The 20,433-nt window shown below is 37.1% G+C and overlaps 1 protein-coding gene across 1 annotated transcript in view; it reads left to right on the top strand.

Annotated features, from left to right (window-relative positions):
* Window positions 1-20,433, top strand: part of LOC127971645 (GPI ethanolamine phosphate transferase 2-like) — a 105,555-nt gene that overhangs the window by 1,536 nt on the left and 83,586 nt on the right. Inside the window, exons 3-4 of the mRNA XM_052574818.1 lie at window positions 12,514-12,723; window positions 13,904-14,092. Coding sequence (XP_052430778.1) covers window positions 12,514-12,723; window positions 13,904-14,092 — 399 coding nt within the window. The remainder of the gene's footprint in view (window positions 1-12,513; window positions 12,724-13,903; window positions 14,093-20,433) is intronic.

The raw sequence follows: 20,433 nt of genomic DNA, 5'->3' as shown, positions 1-20,433 counted from the left end.
TTCTAATTAAGTTAAATATTTAATCATAAGTATAATAATAATAATACTTATTATAATACTATATTATAATGTTTAATTTGATATTTGTTTTTGCTAAATATATTGTTAGGTAAAAAAAAATGTTAGCCTGAATGCACTGTAGGTCGCTTTGGATAAAAGCATCTGCTGAATGCATAAATTTAATTTAAATGTAAATTTAATTATTACAATTATTATTAAGTCAAAATATTTTCTAATATTTAATTTTATATGTATTTTTATGCTGCAAAATAATTACATGTATGTTCAACAATTGATATAAAAAATAACGGCGTTATTAAAAAAAAAGTGTTGCATACAAAATATTTTCAAATTAATTATTAAAAAAAAATATATATTATTTTCTAAAGTTTTAATTGATATAGATTTTTATGCTGCAAAATAATTCAGTTTATTTTAAACAATTTATGTTAAAATAATGGCGTTATTTTAAATAGAGCAAAAACCAAGTGTTCTATACAAAATGTGGGACACTGCTAAATATGTAAAAATATTTAATAATATGCATATATGATAATATAAATTTAAATAACTGATTCTAATGATTTCTGACAAATATTTAACCACAATAATAATCATAATAATAATAAATATTTAATAATAATAATAACAGTTATTCATTTTTTTTAAATTAAATATTTAATTTAATATTAGATTTTATGCTATAGATTATTGGAATGTATCTTAAATTAATATGAAATGACGTGAAAAAAATGAACCAAAATTAGTGTTGCATGCAAAAAAACGGGACACTGCTGCTGCATGTAGCTAATTCTTTATTTCATTAAATATTTTGAGTTATTAAGCTTTGTGACTTTTTGAAAGAATTTGTGCAGGAAGAAAACACTGATGTTTGTTATTGACTGCCATCTCTCAGTGAACCGTAAGTATTTGGATGAGGATGCTATGAACGGAAATGACTCGACCGTTTGTTGATGGCTTCTATAGTGTTTATGAATTCATGATGTAGGTCGAGCCATATGTCAATCAGAACCATTGATTCATGTGTGAGATGTTAGAGGTTCTCAGTGATATTTGTACAAGCATATCATGACAAAAAGGCAGAATCCATAGTTCTGCATCTGCTAAGAGAAAATAAATCCTGTAAACAAGTTTCAGGCCTTCCTGCTCAAGTTTTCTCATATGACCTGCATTAAATGACTTGTGTCCTGACTCAAATCTCCAGCAGATGGCAGTCCTGCTCTGTCAGACTCCCTTCTGTCCAATCACTGCAGGCCTCTCAGCTGTAAACCGGTGTGACATGGCCAACTAACCCAAATTACAGTCGTCTGGACATCAATCAGGCATCTATTTCTGCTGGTTAACAGGTTTGACCGCTGCTGGAAGGCCTAGAAGAAAGAGTGAGGAATGATGGTGATTTAATGCTGCTCAAGACATCATGCTTATAGTGTGAATAAGAGACAGTGCTAAGATATTTAGAAATATTTCTGTCTGAATTCTGCTGGCAGTGCTGCTCTGCCTTCTCTTCTCATCTCTTTCTCTAAAGTGGACTACAGAGGCTTGTTACTCTCTCTACCATCCCACCTCTATTTCTTCAGGTTTTCAATACTGAGGCGGAACAACCCTCTCTGAAATAAGGGCTTTCATGACCCTGTATCACATTACACATGCAGCTGTTTGTTTCTTATGGATCTCTTGTGTAATAACTCACTGCAGAAGAGCAGGACACACTTTCCATGAATAGGGTACTTTTCAGCAATACTGGAGTTAAAGCAATCACTTAAACATCAAGAAAGACAGAATGAGTCACAGGTATTTTAGTATACTATTATATTATTTTATTATTATATAGTTTTTTTTTATTTTAAGTTGATTTGAATTTTATTTCAAACGTATCATAATTGTATGTGCTTATGCCATTATTACATCTTTAATTATTCTATTTAGCTTTTATTTAAAAAAAAAAAATTAAGTAAATTTAGTACTCCTACGTTAACTAATTCATTAGTTAGTTATCATTACTAATGTTTTTAGTTTTAAATTTTATAAATTTTATGCTTCGTTTTGATGAACAAAAATGTTTTTAATGGTTTCAACACTACAATTTGAAAATGTAAAGATTATTTACTTAATATTATTATATTACTTATTGGGTGTCTCAATTTTATGGAATATTCCAGAGCGGTAACTGTTGAATGCAAATGTTGGAAACTGTTAAATATGTCTAATTCTGATTGGCTTAATAATAACAATAAAATATTTTATAAGGTAGAACAATACATTTAGTGTTAGGCAATATTTATAGTTTGTGAAACATGAAATTGTGAAATTGTCAAAATAATAACTAATTGTTGAGTATAATTGTTGGAAGCCTGGTCAATTTGATATGTATAGTTGTCTTGTGCTTTTTTGTGTTTTTTTTTACAATACACAATTTCAACAGAAATTCAGAAATGCAATTTGTTATAAACAATGTTCAAACTGAGATTTTTGTTTCAGTGGCTTAGCTTTTATGTGTGTGTGTGTGTGTGTGTAAGCCAGTCAAGTTATATATTCATATAATTCTATATTAATGTAATGTTAGATAACAGTTAATGTAACAAAATATCCACTAAATTTCTCTCTAAAGAATTTTAAGAACGTCGTGGGACTTCGTTTTTTACCCTATTTGTGGAAAGTGCCAGGGAGGGACTTTATTTAGAAAGCATGTGTGGTCTCCAGAAAGCCTGATGTTTTCAGCAACACCTTCATCCTTCAAGGAGTCATTTAGTTACCTCTCTGTGTTGGCTGACCTCTTCACAGAGCACAATTCACTCGGGACTCAAGGTGTCTCAAAGGTCTCGCTAACAAGCCTTTTTCAGTCCTGGTTTCAGCTTGTTGCTCAGAACACTGTCTTGCTCTGCTTTTGTTGTTTTCTTTGTTTTGGACTGGTTTCTTGGAACAGGGGATGTGTGTAGTCAGAGATCAGTCCGTTTTTTTGGTCTATTCTTGTACTTCTGATCCCTTTTACCTGGATTACCGTTTTTGCTTCTGTTTAGTCATCATGATGTTACCGTGTCAGTACTGTGATTTTGTAAGGTGTAAAGGGGAAAATACAAAGACATCACAGCCTGTGATGAAAGTGCCATGACCCTGTTATATTCAGGGTTGTTATCATGAACCACAATTAAAAGCACTAAAAATATTGTCATTAATAAATCTGAAAAAATAAATCTGAACGGAAATAAAAATGTATTTTAATAGAAACATTATATATATATATATATATATATATATATATATATATACATTTGTAAAACTATATAGACATAAAAGCTAATTATTTTTAATAAAAATAACAGACACAACAAAATGTAAAAACAAATTCACATTATTAATAAAAGTATTATGTTAATGATATTAAAATAACACTGTATAAGGTGCAAATGTGTTTTGCCACATTGACAGATTTTGTACTTCACATTTGTACTTTTGTTTTCTGAGTGATCAGTAGACATCTTTTAAATGAATTTCAACCAGACAGTATGTTTGTTTCTGTTATCAAAGTCATGTTTTTCTGCCCTGAATCAAACAAATATGATTGCATTGAAGCTCTGTTAAAATGCTCAATAGGATCAAAGCTGTATGCTTTGTGGAGTGTGTGTGTGTGTGCGTGTGTGTGTGTGTGTGTGTGTGTGAGAGAGAGAGAGAGAGAGAGAGAGAGAGAGAGAGAGAGAGAGAGAGAGAGAGAGAGAGCATGGCCCAGTATCATCTTTGCCTCTGTAAGAACATGAGCCAGACCGCTGGTTGCCGTAGAGACGCTCTTGCCATTGATTTTCAGTCATTGTCGCTGCTTCTGATGTCATAACAGAGGGTGTGACATCCTGGTGAATGGAGCTGTCAATCAAACGTCTGGGTCACAGTGAGCAGTTCTGTCATCTCTTCTGCGATGAGTTTCAATGATTTTATACTGAAATCAAATGTGACATAGGGCCAAAATGTACTTAGAAGATATTTAATGAGGACACAAGACCATTTTGTCCCAGAATTCTCCCTGAATTCCTCTTCGTCTTTGAAATATAGATGCTTCATGTTAAAATCTGTTGTATTGACAGAGCTTGGTTCATTTTAAGCATGTTAAGGAAATGTAGCTGTGAAAAATGAGGCTGTGTTGCTGCTGTGCTGATTTTAGGCAGTTTCATGTAAATATTCGCAGATTTTTTTGCTGAGATATTGCCTGACTTTTTCTTTGATGTCTTCACCAGCTGCTGCGTTGAAGTGTTTCTGGAAAGTAGTGTAATGTTGAATACCCATAATTCCATATGGAGCTTTTGTGTCTTACCAGTTCAAGTAGCAAATGAGCCAATTTACCGAAAGACAGACCTGTTTTTCTTTTAGTTTTCTCTCAATTTTATTTTTTACATTTTTATTTAATTTTAATTTTTAGTAATTTTATTATGTGTTTTTGTTGTTTTTATTAGTTATATTTTTATTTAGCTTTTTATTAGTAATTTGATTGCTTAAAACTTAGTTTCATTAAGTTCAACATTCCCAATTTTCACTTAAGGTTAAGTTTTTTTTAAGGTTATTTTTTTAATGTAGTTGACTGTTGACAAGTCTATGAACAAATTAACAACTCATTTTAAAAACTGGAAAAAAGACCTTAGTGTAGACGACAATGGACAAAAAGGAAAGAAGGAACAGACAACACTTTAAAAACTGAACTAAATTAGGGAAATTAACGGGACACACCTGAGCTAATTAAATGATGAATCAAAACGAGAGAGAGAAACTGGGTCACGAGAAACACATGGGGTAAAAAAAAACACACAACAAAACAGGAACCACCAGTCTGGCATTACCTCCTGGGTGGTTCCAGGAACCATGGTGGAGCAGGCACCTCAGGGGGCCATGGCTGGGCGGTTTCTATGGCCTTTGGCTTCAGCACTTGGACCGGCCACTACAGCTGGAGATCTGCCCTGTGCCCTGGCTGGCACGGGCACTGGGCTGGGCTCAGGAATTCACTCCGGGCTGCATTTAGAAACAGAAGACCTCCCTGTGCTGCCCTCGGGAGCAGTAGCAGACTCTGGGCTACACTCGGCAACAGAAGCCTACTTTGGGCTAAACTCAGAAACAGGAGCCCTCTCTGGGCTAAACTCAGGAACAGGAGCCCTCTCTGGGTTAAACTCAACAACAGGAGCCCTCTCTGGGCTAAACTCAGAAACAGGAGCCCTCTCTGGGTTAAACTCAGGAACAGGAGCCCTCTCTGGGTTAAACTCAGGAACAGGAGCCCTCTCTGGGTTAAACTCAGGAACAGGAGCCCTCTCTGTGCTAAACTCACGAACAGGAGCCCTCTCTGGGTTAAACTCAGGAACAGGAGCCCTCTCTGGGTTAAACTCAAGAACACGAGCCCTCTCTGGGCTAAACTCAGAAACAGGAGCTTTCTCTGGGCTAAACTCAGGAACAGGAGCCCTCTCTGGGCAAAACTCAGGAACAGGAGAACTCTCTGGGCTAGACTCGGGATCTGAGGCCCTCCCTGGGCCGGATGTTAGAAGAACAGCCCTCTCTGGGCTAGACATGGGAACAGGAGCCATCTCTGGGCTTGAATTTCGTAGCAGCAGAACTCTCTGGGCTAGACTCGGGATCTGAGGCTGGATGCGGAAGCAGCAACCCTCTCTGGGCTTGACGTGGGAACAGGAGACTCTCCTGTTCTTGACTTGGGATCTGAGGCCCTCCTTAGTCCAGACTCGGGAACAACAGCCCTCTCTGGGCTGGACTTAGGAACTGAAGCCCTCTCTGGGCTGGACTTAGGAACAGAAGCCCTCTCTAGTCTGGACTTTGGGCTGGACTTAGGAACAGAAGCCCTCTCTTGGCTGGACTTAGGAACAGAAGCCCTCTCTGGGCTGGACTTAGGAACAGAAGCCCTCTCTTGGCTGGACTTAGGAACAGAAGCCCTCTCTGGGCTGGACTTAGGAACAGAAGCCCTCTCTAGTCTGGACTTTGGGCTGGACTTAGGAACAGAAGCCCTCTCTGGGCTGGACTTAGGAACAGAAGCCCTCTCTGGGCTGGACTTAGGAACAGAAGCCCTCTCTGGGCTGGACTTAGGAACAGAAGCCCTCTCTGGGCTGGACTTAGGAACAGAAGCCCTCTCTGGGCTGGACTTTGGGCTGGACTTAGGAACAGAAGCCCTCACTGGGCTGGACTTAGGAACAGAAGCCCTCTCTGGGCTGGAGTTTGGGCTGGACTTAGGAACAGAAGCCCTCTCTGGGCTGGACTTAGGAACAGAAGCCCTCTCTGGGCTGGACTTTGGGCTGGACTTAGGAACAGTAGCCCTCTCTGGGCTGGACTTTGGGCTGGACTTAGGAACAGAAGCCCTCTCTGGGCTGGACTTAGGAACAGAAGCCCTCTCTGGGCTTTGGAGTGGAGCGGTCAGGGGCTTGAGAGTGGAGCGACCGCTGTATCTAGGCTGAGGACAGAATGCGAACTCGGGGAAGCGTGGGTGAAACGGAGGGAGTGCAGGCTCTTTGGAATGGTATGTGGAGGCTGCTGGTAGATGACATAATTAATAAAATCTGCTATGGTTTTATAACAATCATCATGAGACAGTAATCAAAACAAATAATCATCATCGAGTCCCTTTTGGAAGCAGGCATTAACCATGTGCTCACTCCAACTCACCAGATTTACAAACGTCAGAAACTCCTCCACATATCGTTCCAAAGGCCATCCATCCTGCTGGATGTTATAGATTAAATCCTCAGGATAGTTAATACGTTGCTAGGTCCAGTGTTCTTTCATGGTGCTATGGTGAAGAGTCGAGAAACGTGGAGACAAGGGTGAGTCACAGATATTAGTATTAAATAATCCTAACACCGTGCAGTCAGGAACACATGTAGATCATAGTATAGACGACACTGGACAAAGGAAACAAGGAACAGACAACACTTTAAATACTGTACTAACCAAGGGTAATTAATGAGACACATCTGAACCAAATGACTAATCAAAATGAGATGGAGAAACTGGGTCATGGGGAGAAAAACACATCAAAACAGGAACACCAGTCTGACACATATAATATACATTGTGAAAATATTTACATGTACCGTATTTTTGGCCCTCTCGCGGCTGTAGATGGTAATGTTTTCTGTTAGTTCATTTCTCTCAGTTCATGTCAAATTAATTTTGATAAATAAGTCGCACCTGACTATACAGTCCCTCCAGAAAAACGCGGATTATTTTTGTGATTGTTGCGGGTAAAAATCCTTGATTTTGCGGCAGGTTTTCTTAAAAAAATGCGATGGAATATGCGGGATATTTTTGCAATCTTATGCGATGAAATTGCGGGAACTTGCAAAAATTGCGGTGTGATGAAAAAGAGAAAAAAAGGTGACCCCCCCCAAACCCTGTGTTCTCACTAGGCTACTACCTTACTGTAAAGAGTCATTTCTTATGACTTCCTATGATAAGCAAGCATACTATAAATCACATAATATTTAAGTTCTCATTCTGTTTTATTTCAGACCTTAATTAACACATGGCTCAAACTTACAGAACATTGAGTCAAAGTTCTCTAGCTTTACAAAAGGAATATTCAACAACTTCTGTAAAAATGAATACAAATAAAATATACACACAGATGTACAAATGCTGTTTTACAGGAATTGCAAAGTGCAATCTCTTGCTGCAAGGTAAATTATTTTACATTCTACTAATATACTTACAACTGTAAGTTTTTGGTACTATTCTGTAACAAAAAAGTACAATCTTACACCTGTAGAGGTGCATCAACTTCTGAATGAAACTACAACAGTCCACTGTGAAAATGAAAACTAACTGCGTAGCCTCTAACACTGGCCTATCATTCGCCATCCTCATCCTCATCCCTCTCTCAAAATAATTTGCCCCGACTGTCATGTAACACACCGGGTAACTGCTTCGGGCGGTCTTTTGCGCTTATTTAGATGAGAATGATTTGCGTCCTTCACCCTGGTTTCACCGCGGGCTTCACAGATGATATTCACGTCGCGCAATTACGTCACTTCATAAGGTTCCCATTGGGAAATAATGGCGATTTATTTGTGTGAAGTAAATGCAACATTTTTCAACTTTCTGCTAAGATATATGTGACTTTTTTGCAATGAAAATGATTATTATTATGAAATCATGCTACCTCTGCATATTTTGCTTCCTGAAATTGGCAATTTATGCGGCGGATTTGAAAAAATGCGATCATTAAATCAGGCGATCGCATAATCGCGTTTTTCTGGAGGGACTGGGCTATAAATCGCAGGACAAGCCAAACTATGAAAAAAAAGTGCGACTTATAGTCCGGAAAATACGGTATATATTTATATTCATATAATTTATATTATATATAAATATATTAAAAACATATTTTTTTAATATATACATGTGGGTGTATTGATATATACATCATAAATATACACAGCAGACACGCATATATTATGTAAACAAAAACTTTTGTTTTTGGATGTGATTAATCGAAATTAATCATTTGACAGCATTAGATTTAAGTTTTAAAAACAATGTTCGTTTAATGAAGGTATAAATGTGTATATAAATGTATAAAAATGTAATTAATATTTTAAAATATAATCAAATGATAATTCATTCACAAGGAGATATGTAGAACATGCATCCAAAATTGACTAAATTCCATGACATTCCGCAATATAATGTAAATTTTATTTTCAATTCTGCGATCCTGTCTGTGTTTGCTGCATTGTGTAAACCATATGCCTTACACCAGACCAGCAACCTTTATAAAACATTACAAAACCCTTCTGGAATCTTGAGTTTGTTCCTGTTTGTCGTTTTCTTAAAGATGTAGGTTTTCTTCTCATACTCAGGCACCTTTAGGTCCTGTTTTTGCAGTTTGACTGAAGATTTTGAAAGGTTTTGTTTCTGTAAATAGAGAAACTTTTCTTATTTTCCTTTACAGATAAACTTTCGGCTTGCAGGGTTTTAATGCTGCAAAGAAAAATGCTTCCTCTGTCCTACTTTTCATGTCTCCAATCATACGGATTGACACATTAAAAGGTGGGATGTATTTCCAAACTGCAAATCGGCCTGTCTGGAAGCGGAATTTGCCAATCACCGTCACAGAGAGAGTGTTAAATGAAAGAAACCAAGTCTGAAAGTTAGAAAAGAAAAATGCAGAAGAGAAATCTTGTGTCTGTTGTCATGTGAAGCACGGATGGCCTCAGGGTGTTCAGCGAGTGTTTTTAAGCTGCTCTCTTACAGTTGTCGGAAGATGCTGAGATAACGCACCCAGGGCGTGTTGTTAACGTCAGATTTAATCAGTTCTGCTGACTACTTCCTGTTGCCCATGGTGCAGAAGTGATGTACTGTTATTTTTTGTGCTGATTTGTCTTTAAGAACCATTTGTAGCTTTTCTGTTGATTTGAACTATTTTTATCTTTGTGCATCCAAATAAGAAAAGAAAGAAAGAGTCTCATATGTTTTTCTTTGGTGTTTTCTTTTCGTGCACATGTCAAAAATGCAAATGTTTGAACCTGGTGGGCTGAGTCTGCAGTCTGAATGAATGCAGGACCTTGTTGTTTGAGATCAGTGTGTAATATATTTGACAAAATATGTGAGAAAGTTTATTATTGGCATTTAAGCTTCAGTGTTTCTCTTCTGATAATATGACTGATAATATTCTGCATTTATATTATGTTGTTATGAGTTTAGTGAATGTCTCAGGCATTCATATCAGTCTGCGTCATCAAAACATCAGATTACAGATGTGTTTGATTGTTTGCTGAACTCTGGGATATAAAAGGTGGAGAGAACATTCAATTTAGATTAGCATTTTACATTTTTATAAATGTAATATAAACGGTATATGATTGTTGTGGTATTCTGGGTGGTTGCTAGAAGTTTTTGTGATAGTATAAACTTGTGTATAAGTTTGACAACTTCTTTAGGCACACAGTTCAGCTGAGTTTATTAGTTGAATCGCTTAGTATGTTTAAAGGCTCACAAATGAATATCGAGTTTCAAAAAGCGCCCAGCAGTTTCCTGTTTTGTGAGTCTCTATTTAGCAGATGTGCTGCTGCTGCTGATGTAACTGTATGGAGAAACTTAAGGGCTTTTTTTTCTGGCAGAAATGCTCTTTCCGTTCAGTAGAGCCACTGGCATCCTCTCTGGCTGTGAATGCTTCTAGGAGCAGCAGTTAGCAAGCATACAAATTTAAGCCTTTCCTTGTGCCAGAAGCTGTAATGCAGCATAAAACTACTGCAGAAGGGAGCCAGAATCCTCTAATTGCTCATGTTTCACTACAAATGTGACAAGAGTAAAGCAATTAGCCTGTGATTTCTGAAAAGCTTGGAGTCTGGTAAGTGAAGGAGGTTCTGTGAGATCTGCTGATGGAGCAACGAGAGGAAGGACCGAACAGCTGCGAGAATCCATGTGTTGAATTAATATTGAGCCATATTCTATTCATATTTATATATTATTATAATCATTAAGGTGGGTATGCAATGTTTCAGATGTAAAAATCTCAGTTATTTTATTAAGGTAATATTTTTCTGCTAGTTTCAAGGTTAAGACTGATGTTTTAACAGTGTCTTTGAATCGCACTATAGTGTGACTTTGAATTCAAATGTTTGAACCTGAGTTTGATTCATGCTAATTTAAAGCAAGTTGCTTTGAAACAATCTATATAAAAATAAAGGTGACTGGCATTTAATGCATTTTTTGCCGCATCATTCAAAAAACATTCATAGCATTTTTTATACTGTTCACTGCTGCAGTGACTGTAAGATTATCATTTTGACTGAAATTAAATTCAGGACCTATTAAATTAAAAGTAAATACATTTATGATGTTACAAAAGATTGCTATTTCAAATAAATTCAGTTTTTTTGAAAGTTTTATTTGTTAAAAAATCCTGAAAAAAACGATCGCATGGTTTCCACAAAAATATTTTTCAGCATTAATAATAATAAATGTTTCTTGAGCAGCAAATCAGCGTATTAGAATGATTTCTGAAGGATCATGTGACACTGGTGTCTGAATGCTGAAAATTCTGCTTTGATCACAGAAATAAATTGCTTTTTAAAATTATATTCAAAAATAGAAAATGGTCACTTTAAATTGTAATAATAATTCAGAAAATGACTTTTACTGTATTTTTATTCAAATAAATGGAGCCTTGAAGAGACTTCTTTCAAAACCTTGTCGATATAATACTGTATATTTAAAAAAGCAATATGATACAGACAGGCGGCGTGATGGAAACACATAAAACACCTGTTTTAGCACTTGGCTAATAAGACCGAGATCTAGTGATGTTTCTGATGACACCTGCGTTTTTTTCCTCTCATCTCTGCTCTGTGTTAATTGTCTGGGGGAAGCACGTTTCGCTAGATGACAGTAATTGTGTTGTGTTACTAACAGACACGCAATCAATACCCTCATTATAATCTACACCACAAATACGAGGGGTGGTCTCGTAGTGTGTGTGTGTGTGTGTGTGTTGTTTTCATCATTAGATGCGGCCGTTCCTGAGAGATGAGGATCTGGGTGAGGAAATTATGTTTGGGTTTTCCATGAGGATAAGGGAAAGGTTTTGTGTTGTGTTTTTCTCTGCGTGAGACTACAAAGAGTTTGTAAATTTGTGGTTCTGTTCCCGGAATAGCTAATGATTTATCTGGCCTATTTTAGCGTCTCTGGTCATTTACATTCAGATTCACACTTTTTTTTTATAACCAGACTGTGTAAATATGAGAGTTTATGAGCCGAGAAATCTTTTAGGCACACCAAAAACAACAGGCCCTTTCTTGTCAAAAATATCCTTTTGTTTTCCCCATAAAGCTGTATTTCTTGTGTACTCTGCCTTCTTTTATATCAGCTGTCAAAACTGTAGTAATATCAAATTGTATTGTTTACAAGACATAAATGGAGCAGTTGAAATTTTATAGGTGCTATACTCTGCTTGTTCCTTCCCTGAATGTTTTAAAGGAATAGTTCACTAAAAAAAGAAAATTTGCTGAAGATTTACGCACCCTCAGCCCATGAAAGATACAGATTTCTTAATCAGAACAGATTTGGAGGAATTTCGCATTACATCACCTGCTCACCAATGGATCCTCTGCAGTGAATGGGTGCCGTCAGAATGAAAGTCCAACAAATTAAACATCACAATGATACATAAGTTATCCACACCAAGCAAGAAGCAGGTCCATCAAGACAAACTGGACAACTTTAAACTGACACTTCTGGCCAAAATACCAGTCCATAATCCATAATAACTCTTCCTCTGAAGAAAAGTCCATCTCCTGTTGTCCTCTCACATTAGAATCCACCAACATATTTATATTTCTCTACTGTTTTGGCCTGTTTTCGCTCTCCTGATTTTGATGAGATGACACTGGAGAAAGCATTATTATGTATAGAAGACTCATTTTTGGGTGAACCTTCCTTTTTAGGCCTTGTTGGGCAGTAAAGAGATTTTATGGTTTCTTAAACAGTAATATTTGTGTTCTCTCATTTGTCCGTCTTCAGGCTCTGACCACCGGCAGCATCCCGGGCTTCATAGACGTGGTGATGAACCTGAACTCTCCAGCTCTGCTGGAGGACAATCTCATCTGGCAGGCCAAGAGCGCTGGCAAACGGATCATCTTCTACGGTGACGACACTTGGGTTCGACTCTTCCCCAAACACTTCATGGAGCATGACGGCACTACCTCATTTTTTGTGTCTGACTACACAGAGGTGAGATGATTTGAACTCAGAGTTGTTTGACTCTTACCATTGTTCTGTAAATCTTCCCAGGTGAAATCAAATAATGTCAGTAGAAACTCGTGTGAGGGCAAAAGATTTTCAACACAGATTTCGTGACAGGTTCAAGATGGTTTGAAAGTGACTTCAGTTTGAGCTGTGCTTCATGTCTCTCTACGCTTTGAAAACAGACAATGGAAATTTGGGAATACACCATTATTTGAGTTCAGAACAAGTTATATTTGTAGCTTGCTTTTTATTAATGCTCTTCCTGAAGTGAGGGGAAAGTTTTGAATTCTTAACCCAATAAATCTATTGAAACCTAAATCTATTGAATTTGTGTGGTGTTGGTTTTTTGAGCATGATAGCTGATGCATCTGACTTTTATGGCTCATATAGTAAGATGTAAGAATATAGAGTTTCTATGAGGAAAAAAAATACCTTGATTTTATTCAGAGGCCCAAACTGAGTAATATATCCAGTTCAGTGCAGATGCTGCTATTTCTAAAGCCAAAAAATACGTTGAAATTGTCACAGCTTGTAAACCAATGTGATCTTTATAAGAGTATAGCAGATTATTAACATAAAATACCTATGAATATCATTTTCACTCTGTATCTCCAATAATATTTCTTAGTGAGATTATATTTAAATGCTTAGTTTTATGATCCAAAGCTCTGAAATTTCAAACATATCATGAATGACAAATGATCAAATAAACATTCCTCAAAAAAACTGAGAATAGTACAGTGTTTGATATTCACATCTAAACATGCTTTTTCACAAAAAAAAGAATGATGTCTGGATATTCAAGTAAATCTGAGTCAGCTTCAGTCAAGTAAGTGTTCATTTGGAAATATTACACACAAAATAAAAGTCATTCATTACTTGATAAAAATCTGAAAGGATTTCACAAAAAGCCATGTGAACTATCACAGATGACAGAAGGCATGTAGTAGATTGTGTTCAACAGGTTTTGATCATCATTTAGAGGCCTTAGAAATTTGCATATCAAATATAAGACCCGGTTAAAGTTACACTGGTTACTTAGTACAATAACATCACAAACAAGGACAGTTTGATTCCTCGTGACCCCTTGAAGTCTTCGAGTCTTCATTTGTCTGTTTCTTCGCACGCTCTCTTGGATTTTAATACCTTTGTCTCGTTCTGTCAGGTGGACAATAACGTGACCCGTCATCTGGATGGCACTCTGAAGCGAGATGACTGGGATATTCTGATTCTGCATTATCTGGGTCTGGACCATATCGGACACATCAGCGGACCCCACAGCTCTCTGATAGGACCCAAACTGATGGAGATGGACGACATCATCAAGAAGATACATGCCTCGCTCGTATCAAAGGTGTGGTGTTGTTTTACTAAACCTTTGTTCTTGACCTCTTCAACATCTCAGACCTGTCCTGAAGAAGCACTTTATGAAGCAATTCATTATAGTGCATGCTTGAATGTTTCTCTGAGAAGCTTCAGGGCATTTTTGAAACCTATGATAATTGCCTGTCTGATCTTTCATTTAGAAATTAGAATCATATATCAAGTTCTTCCCCTCCACAGTTTTATCTGTAGCCAGTCTTGAAGTGTTTACTCTTTTTAGTGCTATTTGCCAAGCCTGCCATCTTTATTACTATTGCTCATACTAAGGGTTATTGATTTGAACAAGCCCTTGACACTAAGTATTAAACTTCAGTGTGCAACTGAAGCGTTTTTGCTCTAGACATGAATGATCCCTTAAATCGTGTGCTTTTACTTACTAGGTGATCAGATGCAGAGTTTTCACCTGCTGCATGATTAAACAGGTGATAATATCCCAAAGACATGCATTGAATATCATAGGAGACCAAAATATTGCAGGTTCTGGGTGCACTCTTTTTACTTGAGCCTAGCAACCACATAGCAACACCCTAGCAACTGCACAGAACAGCCTGGATTCATGACGTTTTCTGCAGGAGCAGCAACACTTTTTTTTCCACCCTGTCAGAGTGAGGCTTATTTTTCTCTCTCAGTTTTTTCCTGAAAAGTCTCCTCTCACTGTATTTTTAAGCACTAAGCAGTTCTTCTGCATTCTGACCCAAATACAGATCTATTCCCAGAGGAACGTTTGCCTGGTCTCAGACACTATTATATTACTATTATAGTGAACGAAAACTGAAGTTCTAAAAAACATTTTTGTTCATTCACATACGTATTCACATAAAGCTGAAATACAATATAGATATTAGAAAAAATATGAAATAAACGAACATTAAAAGGCAACTAACTGAAATCTGAAGCACTTTAACTGCACTGTAAATTAATAAAAACTTAAACTGAAATAAAAAATGTATTGAACATATATTAATAGTTAAAAAAAGAAAGCTAATAGAAAGGACAGAAGCACATAATAAAAATTCTATTTAAAACTGAAATATTCAAAATAAAAGCTAGAGCCCTACACGGGCCTCAAATCTAGGCCCGAGCCCGGCCCTGACCCGAGATGCTCAGGCCCTAGCCCGACCCGTGTCCGACAGCTCATCAGAATTATCAGCACGAGCCCGTGTTTTTATTTATTTATGTATTTATTTTATTACACAGCGGAAGCCTGCCCTATTTGCAACAATTAAAAAAGGTGTCAGTTTTGTGTTATGTTTCTTTTCATTTCTTTATCAAGTTAATTTAGAAAAATGTTTGGAGCATTTAAAAAAAAAAAATGGCGATTAACATTAAACAGCCGAGCCGACAGCGAGTAGCCTAAAACATATTTAATCAATTAAGCCTCTCAAATTAAAGCTAATACTTTACTTGGCTACAATAAAATCCATATATAAAACACTTCAAGCATATCACACAGACAGTTTAATAAATGTTTATTTATTAAACCACAGTGAGTAAAATAAAATAAAAAAATTGAAATACTGAGGCAGGCTCGCAACAGCGTTCGCAAACGAAATGAGAAATAGCCTACAATCTAAACAAAAATATTAATTAAAAACAAACTTGCAGGTTATCTTACCTCAAAAATGCACCACAGAACATGTCCATTCTTTTTTCAATTAGTTTCCAACAGTTAAACGAAAATAAAGTCCAGTCAAATGAAAAGTTAGAACAGTCTCTTACAGAGCATTGTGGAGAAAAAGAATAGCCTCCAGAGGAAGGTTTTAACCCTGTCCTCCTCTCTTCTATCACTCTTCCCGCTGCGCTGAAGACACGTTTGCTGCTGCTGCTGACGGGACACGAAACACAGAGTGAGCCAGTCTTGACAGTCGCGGTAGCAGGGTCTCGTGCTGTTTAAATTTACATTACTTTAGAGGCCTATAATAGCTACTACTACAATAAGTGGATATAAGTGGAGCGCTGACGGAAAAGCGCGCGTGCGTGAGACTGTCATGTCAGTATGTCAGTTTAATTATAACGGGTGGAATTATCAGATTAAGAAAGACATTTCAAAACCTCATAACTTTCAATGTTTGTTTTTCTAGCGTCAACATCAACTTCTCATTTTTTAATGTAATGTCTAAAAATATAAATAGAAGGATAACCCATAAAAGGCCCGAGGCCCGGCCGTAGGGCCATAAATAAGTCGGGGCCCGTCGGGCTCGGGCTGAATTGCAGGGCTCTAATAAAAGCTATTAATAAAACTATTATAGTCTTTACAATAATACTAAAATAACAGTGGCTTCAACATCTACAGAAATGCCTCTCTCTCTGTCTTTCTTTTGCTTTTTATTTTTAAAACCACATATGTATATATATATATATATATATATATATATATTAGATTGTTTCACACTGGATTGTACTGCAGGAATGAGGCAAACAGTAGGGTGCACACATTATAAATCTTATACACTGGGGAAAATATTTATTTGATCCCCTGCTGATTTTGTTAGTTTGGGTCTGTAATTTTTAAAGTAGGTTTATTTTAACAGATAGTGCCAGATAAAGGTTATATAAAGGTTATAAATTGATTTGCATGTCGGTGAGTGAAATAAGTATTTGATCCCCTACTAACCAGTAAGAATTCTGGCTCCCGCAGACTGAGGTTAGGTGAATAAGACACCGGTCCACACAATCTGTATTTTCCATTCCAATCTCTCCCTCCATCATGGGCAAGACCAAAGTTATGTCAACATATGTCAGAGACAAGATTGTAGATTTGCACAAGGCTTGAATGGGCTACAAGACCATCAACAATAAGCTTGGTGATAATGATACAACTGGCCTATGACCCCAAGAAGTCGTGGCCTAATGGTTAGAGAGTTGGACTCGCAATCGAAGGCTTGTGAGTTTGAGTCTCGGGCCGGCAGGAATTGTAGGTGGAGGAGTGCATGTACAGTGCTCTATCCACCCTCAATACCATGACCTGGGTGCCCTTGAGCAAGGCACTGAACCCCCAACTGCTCCCCGGGTGCAGCAGCATAAATGGCTGCCCACTGCTCCGGGTGTGTGTTCACAGTGTGTGTGTGTTCACTGCTGTGTGTTTGCACTTTGGATGGGTTAAAAGCAGAGCACGAATTCCGAGTATGGGTCACCATACTTGACTGTATGTTACGTCACTTTCACTTTCAACTACAATCTACAGTCAAGCACGGAGGTGGAAACATTATGCTTTGGGGCTGTTCAGGACGGCTTCACCGCATTGAGGGGCAAATAGACGGCTGTAAAATCTTGGATAAGAACCTTCTTCCCTCAGACAGAACACTGAAGATGGGTCATGGATAAGTCTTCAAGGATTACAATGACCCGAAACATACCACCAAGCCAACAAAGGACTGGCTCAAGAAGGAGCACATTAAGATTATGGAGTGACCTCGCCAGTCTTCAGACCTCAATCCTACATAAAATCTGTGGAGGGAGCTGAAACTTCGAGTTGCTATACGACAGCCAAGAAACCTTAAGGATTTAGAGAGGATCTGTAAAGAGGAGTGGACCAAAATCCCTCCTGAGTTGTGTGCAAACCCGGTGACCAGCTACAAAAAACGTCTTACCTCTGTGTTTGCTAACAAGGGTTTCTGCACGAAAAACTAATTTGTGTTTTGTTTGGGGATCAAATACTTGTTTCACTCACTGAAATGCAAATCAATTTCTAACCTTTATATAATGTTTTTTTTTCTGGATTTTTTGGTTTATATTCTGTCTTTATACATTAAAATAAACCTACCATTAAAATTACAGACCCTTCATTTCTTTGTAAGTGGGCAAACTTACAAAATCAGCGGGGGATCAAATAAATATATTCCCCACTGTAGTTGCCATGGAAGCATTTATACGAGAACTTAAAAACTTTCCAGACACATTAGTTTCTCTCATTTCTGTCATTCAAAAGTTCAATAATTAGGCGTAAAGCATCATTTTGGCAACGGTGAATATAAAAATGCATAATTTTGTCCAAGACATCTTCTGCATCTCTCTTCTGGAAGTTTTCTTTCTGTCATTGACTCCGCTCTGGGTAATTACGTAATTATGTAATTATGCATATTGCGCTATTTCGCTATGTGACATTGCCCTGACTGATTTGCTGTCTGATTCGGAGAATTAGCGTTAGTCTACTCATGAAACCCACAGCATCAGTTTGGCTGAGCTTTCTGTTGCTCTTAAAGTCATTTTTGACTTTGCACTGCATCCAAATAATTGAAACTTTTAAATGTTTTAAATGTTATTACACTGCTCTCCTACATAATGAAATTAATTTCTTGTTTCTTACAAATTTTGTGATGCTTATTCCAAAAGTAGTGTCTGTTTGGTTTGAGCAAGTCACACATCTTGTAAAATGATGCATTTCATAGCAATTTTTCCTTTCGTTGACTTGAAAGGTGAGATCCTTTGCAGATTTTTTATTAAATTACAAATTTTGAAGAGCGTAAAATTACCACTCACATAAAATTTCCCTGCAGTTTTACGCCCAAATAAAAGCTCTATAAAAAGTCTGAAGCTCCAGCTCTATAATAAGCTCAATAAAGGCTCTACTTTACAGTTCAATATTATTATCATGATGTTTCTTTATTGTTTTAGTTTCCCCTTTTTATTCTGCCTGTTTTTAATAAAATAATCCACATACAGGTTAGTCAATTTCACTGGCCATTGGCAGGTATGGCAAAATTTAAATTTTAGGCCTTTTTGTAATTTAAACTGAAAAATATGTTTGTATTTTAGAAGTACATTAAAGTTGATACATATATAATTTGAAAAATAATTTTTTTGCATAAATGAAAAATAAGTAAATTGATAAATAAATAAATATTTTTTGTTACCATCTCCCAAATAATACTGAAAATGAATTTAGTCATTTCTAAAATGGGCAACCTTCTATAACCGGTGCTTAACACTGATTTGTCCATTTAATATGCAACCTGCAAATGTTTCCACAAACACTAATTTTCTTTTTCTGCATGGGAATTTCAATAAAATCGAAGAACACTACTCTATCAATAACGTCTTTAACAGAAATGCACCCACTTTTTTTCATCATGGGGCCTAAACATGCCTCTTGATTGGTGACATCTGTATAACCAGCTGCGTCCTACTTTAGAACCCCGCAGGCCTGCTACCCGTTATAATATCTGCATGCGAAATCTGTTCCCTCTGCAGGTGAGAGAGTTTAACTCCCTACAGGACCAGAGGAACACCGGAGCTCCCTGCAGTATGACACATCCAACACTCATTAATCATCAGCCCTTTATGAGAGATCTTATAGGAGCCATTAATGTAGGTTATTCAGAACGTTGCCTGAAGTAACAATGAATTTTAGGACATGATAAAATGGTGCGTCAGTTAACATCTAGAGCAAGAATGCACAAGAACAATCTGAGTTTTAAAAGGGTTGCATCAAGAAGAAAATCACATAAAAAGAGCTCATTGTACTATGATAACATGGTTAAATAAAAAACTTTTCATCAAAAAGAGTATTTTATAGATCCTTAGTAATAATGATGTCTCCCTTTTTTATTATTTTACAGTTTACATGAGGTAAATAATTGTTCAGCCATAATAAATTGTAGCCTTTATATTATATATAACATATATGTAATACATATATATTACAGTACGTATATTATTTTCTCATTAATGCAGTTATCTAATCAACCAATCACATTTAGGGGTGTGGTCCTGGTCAAGACAATCTCCTGAACTCCAAAAAGAAAGAAAGAAAGAAAGGTGATTTAAGCAATTTTGAGCGTGGCATGGTTGTTGGTGCCAGACGGGCCGGTCTGAGTATTTCACAATCTGCTCAGTTACTGGGATTTTCACACACAACCATTTCTAGGGTTTACAAAGAATGGTGTGAAAAGGGAAAAACATCCAGTATGCGGCAATCCTATGGCCGAAAATGCCTTGTTGCTGCTAGAGGTCCGAGGAGAATGGGCCGACTGATTCAAGCTGATAGAAGAGCAACTTTGACTGAAATAACCACTCGTTACAACCGAGGTATGCAGCAAAGCATTTGTGAAACCACAACACACACAACCTTGAGGCGGATGGGCTACAACAGCAGAAGACCCCACCTGGTACCACTCATCTCCATTGCAAATAGAAAAAAGAGGCTACAATTTGCACAAGCTCACCAAAAATTGGTTGTTGCCTGGTCTGATGAGTCTCGATTTCTGTTGAGACAATCAGATGGTAGAGTCAGAATTTGTTTTAAACAGAAGGAGAACATGGATCCATCATGCCTTGTTACCACTGTGCAGGCTGCTGGTGGTGGTGTAATGG

The sequence above is a fragment of the Carassius gibelio genome, chromosome B14, assembly GCF_023724105.1.
Source record: "Carassius gibelio isolate Cgi1373 ecotype wild population from Czech Republic chromosome B14, carGib1.2-hapl.c, whole genome shotgun sequence".
NCBI classification, from domain to species: domain Eukaryota; kingdom Metazoa; phylum Chordata; class Actinopteri; order Cypriniformes; family Cyprinidae; genus Carassius; species Carassius gibelio.
Note: the sequence above shows the minus strand (reverse complement) of the source record. Positions and strands in the feature narration are given on the sequence as shown.